This window comes from Sinocyclocheilus grahami, unplaced genomic scaffold (assembly GCF_001515645.1).
Source record: "Sinocyclocheilus grahami isolate Dianchi unplaced genomic scaffold, SAMN03320097.WGS_v1.1 scaffold1116.1, whole genome shotgun sequence".
Lineage (NCBI taxonomy): Eukaryota > Metazoa > Chordata > Actinopteri > Cypriniformes > Cyprinidae > Sinocyclocheilus > Sinocyclocheilus grahami.
In genome coordinates, this window is record NW_015506295.1 from 90,229 (window position 1) to 95,639 (window position 5,411).

The window sequence follows — 5,411 nt, forward strand, 5'->3', positions numbered from 1 at the left end:
TATATATTCCCAAACCAGTACTTAAGATTTGGAGACCAAATATAACACTATAATGAATTTCTCATATTTGTCATACACTATATTAATATATTCTGTGTTTAATGCATTTAATCAGAACTGAAAACAAACACTGGACTAAAAAAAAAAAAAAACTCCCAATAAATGTCCAAACAGCGATGCTATTAGAGCATTTATTGTATTATATCTTGCATCATTTATATCTATTTTTGCATTTGATGTTGATTTGATGAGTTGTTACTTATTATTTTCATCATACCAACTGAGAATTTATTGCAATGATTTTAAATTCAGTTGATGTATCTGACATATGATGACATAACATTGATCTTTTATATGAAGTCTTTAGAGCCATAGACTATAATATGTTGTTTTTATAAATGTATGTTGTTATTGATAAATTGCTTAGAGACCAACCAGGACAGACAGAGGTTATATGTACAAATAATCCATGCACCCAGTTCCTAGCCATTTCTAATATAGGCTACATTTCGTTAACATTGATAATTTCATAAATAATAAAAATAAAAAAAATCAAGGAAAGGCCCTGAACAAATCTGTTTTGAGACTACTTTTTAAAAGTGCATAATAACTTTTGACAACGTTTAATTCAGGTGTGAAATGAATTAATATCTGCATGAGCATAAAGAGATTTGCGAGTGCACAGGACACAGTTTGAGGAGAGACACGTTTTAAGTGCACGCACTCTCTGTATCTACGTGTATCTGAGCGTGCGCGTCCGGTTTAGTGCGAGAGCAAAGGAAATCCGCATGCGAGTGGAGAGATTCGTGCTTGCGCATTATATTTATGTGCTTTCGCACTACATTAATGTGCTCTCGACATTTGTCATTAAAATAATGCCATAAATAACTGTTTTATAAAAGCAGTAAGCCCCGTGAAGCCGTGAATTTATATCCGCTAACTCCGCTTCACGTCGTGCCTAACAACACCCCTTAGCTGTTATAAATTCACTGTAAACCACGGCTTCTTGGGGCTTATTGCTTTAGTCTATACTGGACTCTATAAATATATTAGCATACTGTTTTGTGTATTGTTTTATGAGGTGTATAAATCCTTTTCTAGTATTGGTAGTGCAGATTTTATTCTAGGTGGTCTATCATATGAAGAATTGTTCTGCTGTCAGAAGACTCTGATTCTGAAATCTGCTCTACTAACCAGCCAAACCTTCACCCCTTGATTTCCTCTCAACACAGAACCTCATTCTCATCATGACCAGTCACACGGCAGCGACGAGTCACATGGTCACTCACACGGTAGGCTGTTGTTCAGTCACTGAAATACTGTTTTTCTAACTGAAGTTATAATTTGGCCAAATGCAATGCAAGATTCAAATTTATTGGAAGATGCTCTTTTGTTTTTTCTGAAGTGTCAGTCAGTGCTTGGTTTCTGTCGCAGGTGCAGGTCATGGTCACATGATGCTGGTCGGGCTGTGGGTGCTGGGTGGCATTGTTGCGTTTCTGGTAGTTGAGAAATTTGTTCGTCTTTTGAAGGGGGGACACTCTCACTCTCACTCTCATGGTAAGAGTCATAAACAAATCCGAGTATATTTGCATTTAAAGCACTTGAAAAATATTCCTAATGCACATCTGACAAGATTCAGAACAGCTCTGTTTTGGTGGGGATTGCCAGTTATTTTTGATGAAATCTTTTCTTCTGTCACTTGATGATTAGGTATGGCAGATAGACCAAGCAGCTGTTCCCAGTGATGTAGCAGAAAATCATGTCACATTGCAAACAATCCTGCTGCTGCTAAATAATACTGAAATATAATTCCTCTCTTCTCTTTTTGAGCAGTGATCATTGTTGAGCATTGTTGACAGGCTTCCAAATACAATAAGAAAAACCTTTCTTGCCGTGTTTTCAGCGGCTCCAAAGGCAAAAGACAGCGATGAAGAGGATGATGACCAGAAAAGAGAGAAGAAGGGAGGGAAAGAGAAAAACGTTGACTCAGATAAGAAACCTGCAAAGAAAACAGTCGAGACGAGTTCTGGTACAAAAACCCAAGTGTTTGAGTTGTTGTGTTAGCATGTGTCAGCGCTGTTGTCTTACTGACAGAAAAACTCTGTGTCTGCAGATATTAAAGTGTCGGGTTATCTGAACCTGGCTGCTGATTTCACCCACAATTTCACAGATGGTCTTGCGATCGGCGCATCTTTCCTGGTAGGTCCAGCGGTCGGCACTGTTACCACCATCACCATCCTCTTACATGAAGTCCCACATGAGATTGGAGACTTTGCCATTCTTGTCCAGTCAGGCTGCACCAAGAGGAAGGTACAGCGCTCCAGAGAGCTGATTTGTCAGTCAATGGTTCTGGGCTAGTTTTTAGCCAACGTGAAATTGGTGTTGATTTTGCTAAACGGCACTGTTCTTACTTTACCCTTAATTCTGCTGTTTTCGTCAGGCCATGTGTCTTCAGCTTCTCACCGCCATTGGTGCGTTAGCCGGAACTGCCTGCTCCTTATTGGCTGAAGGGGTGGGTGCCGCGGCAACCGCCTGGATCCTACCCTTCACCGCCGGAGGCTTCGTTTACATCGCGACCGTCACGGTTCTTCCAGAGCTGCTTGTGGGACGCTCTAGTTTCTGGCAGTCAATGCTGGAGATCCTCGCTCTGCTGTTCGGGGTGGGAATGATGGTGCTGATCGCTGAGTACGAGTGAGTGAGGGACGGACGGAGCCATGTTTGAAAGAAGAACCTTTAAAATGAGGTGAAGATGCATGGTCACCTGAACCTCTAGAGACTCTGAGACTAAGAGTGTGTTGAGATGAATGTTAGTATTGACCATAGAAAAATAAAACAGAATGAATGAGGGAGCGAGTGAAAGAAAATGTGCTGAACAAGTGCTGAACTGCACTCAATTACCCAAAGACCAACATGAATGGATCACTTAGTTATTTTAGGCACAGGAACCTTCCCAGGGACCAACAGCTAGAAAATCACGTCCGGTTCTCTATACTGCTACGGACAGGATCGGCACGTGGAAACTCATTGAAATTTGACCATTATGTTCCTATGATTCATCATCTGTGTTTGCTGGAGCAGTCAGATAAACACTCGCTGAAGCACTGCTTCTCTCATCAGTAGACTGCTTTTCTAGAAATATCAGTTATGTTACATGATTAAATCATTTGATTTTGCTGTTCGCACAATAAAGGTTAATGTGATTTTTTTTTTCTTAAGCAGCGTGTGCTTTCTCTTTGACGGAGATTCTTTGATTCCGCTGCTGAAATATTGTGTAGCCATTAGTCAGGGACCGAATAACATTGACTGTCCACTCTTTAACTCACACACACACGCTCTCACACTCATTTCCCATGAGTCTCCAGAGGAATCTGCAGCTTGACATTGTCATTGGTGATGGGTTCTTCAGATGGTGCAAACACACTGTTTATTGAATTACAGTAGATTTAGTGTTTATTTCTTTTATTTTTGCCTGTAACTCTATTCATGCAGATGTTTTGATCCTTTCTTGAATTTGTTCATTGAAATGTTCAATCTCTATTACCTGTAATGTAAACTCTTTACATTCCCATTGTGTGTAAATCAAGCATATCACTTCACGAATAGAAGTGGATGCAATGCTGTTCAATTTCAGTTCAATAAAAGAGTTGTGGTACATCTCTAACAGTCTGTTCAGAAGAATTCTTAGAAAGCATCTTCTCATAGGATAATTCCTCCTGATGAGTGATTGTGAATCACTGCTGACATCTGAGGAGAGAAAACTCCTTAAATCACTTTCTTCAAATGAAAAATGGCACACATTGACGTCTTGCATCATGTGCAGCACAAACATATAACATGCATTTGGACCTGTGATTTTCAACAGGCATGTGTTCATATATTGAGAGGTGAAATTCCAATCACATCAGTAAAACTGCAGTCATCTGCTGACTGATTTCAGCTCATTTCACTCAAACGTAGTAAAGTTTATACCATCAAGATGATTTATTCACAATGAAAGTGAATTGCAGATATGAAAGTATAATAATGATGTGCTTGCAACTTTCAACAATTATCTTGTTTCATTATAAACATTTGAAAACACTCCAGTTACTAACAAACCTTGGTTCCCTGAGATAAGGGGATGAGCATTGTGTTAATCACGCTATGGAGAAACTCCTGTTTACTCTGATACTGAAGCTTGATTTGTTCATGTTCGTGTAGCTGCACAAACCAACTCACCAAAAGTGGTGGAGCTGACTGCTACATAAGTCGGCTCTGAGTGCCACTTCATCAGAATCTTTCGACTGAAGCAACAGTCGTCGACTCGCGTGCAGCTTTATAGCACAGTAGCCTATGCAACACTCATTCCCTTATCACAGGGAACCGAGGTTACATAAGTAACCGGAGCGTTCCCTTTCGAACTGTTTTCCGTTGCGTTAATCATGCTATGGGGAACGCATCCTATCATGCCGTGCTATAAGCAAGTGCAGAATGAAGCCACTCTGCGAGCCCAGCCTTGGAGCACCCATACTGAGGGCTCCTCTAAGCTAATAATGAGACCCAAGTTATAAAATCTGGTGAAGGTAGACGGAGACATGCAGCCGGCATGATATTACCAATAGAAATTGCGCTGGGTGGAGGGGGCCCTCACTTCTATAGGACACTTTAAGCCTGCTGAGGCGTAAGCCAAGGCTATAGCATCCACTATCAAGCGAGATCTCTGTCAGTCTCTGCTTCGTGTCCAGCAACCCTTTAGAGCAGCCTCTGAAGCATACAAAGAGCTGCTCTGAGTCGTAGCATACACTCTAAGGGCCCAAACTGGGCAGAGTGAATTAGGACCCTGCTCACCTTCTGAATTGGGGAGCGCTAGGAGGGTGATGACTTGTGCTCTGAATGGAGTGGAGAGCACTTTTGGCACGTAGCCATGTCTTGGTTTGAGGACGACTCTACAGTTGTTAGGCCCAAACTCAAGACATGAAGCACTGACTGACAGTGCTTGCAGGTCACCCACTCGCTTGATTGACACTAAAGCCAGAAGGAGGGCGGTCTTAAGCGACAGGGGCCACTAGTCAGCCGATTGGAGTGGCTGGAAGGGAGGGCCCTGTAGGACCTGAGGACTATAGAGAAGTCCCAAGTCAGCACAGTGTGAGGATGAGGCGGATTCAATCTCTGAGCTCCCCTCAGAAACTTAACGACCAGGTCGTTTCTGTCGACTAACTGGCCAGCCACGATAGCATGATTCGTCATGATGGCTGCAAATTACATTTTGCTTGTTTTACTAAAACATATAGTTTTCTGTACACATACACACACACATATATACAGTATATATATATATATATATAATTTATTATTGGTCAGCATTTATCATAATGTGTGTAAGTGTTGGAGTGAGCTAGCAATGCAATATATTCTGGGGTAATCTTATTTTT

The 5,411-nt window shown here is 41.3% G+C and overlaps 1 protein-coding gene across 1 annotated transcript in view; it reads left to right on the forward strand.

Annotated features, from left to right (window-relative positions):
• Positions 1-3,661, forward strand: part of slc39a7 (solute carrier family 39 member 7) — an 11,117-nt gene extending 7,456 nt beyond the window's left edge. Inside the window, exons 4-8 of the mRNA XM_016252523.1 lie at positions 1,233-1,292; positions 1,435-1,557; positions 1,904-2,029; positions 2,114-2,310; positions 2,441-3,661. Coding sequence (XP_016108009.1) covers positions 1,233-1,292; positions 1,435-1,557; positions 1,904-2,029; positions 2,114-2,310; positions 2,441-2,695 — 761 coding nt within the window. The 3' untranslated portion in view covers positions 2,696-3,661. The remainder of the gene's footprint in view (positions 1-1,232; positions 1,293-1,434; positions 1,558-1,903; positions 2,030-2,113; positions 2,311-2,440) is intronic.
• Positions 3,662-5,411: the final 1,750 nt, after the last annotated feature.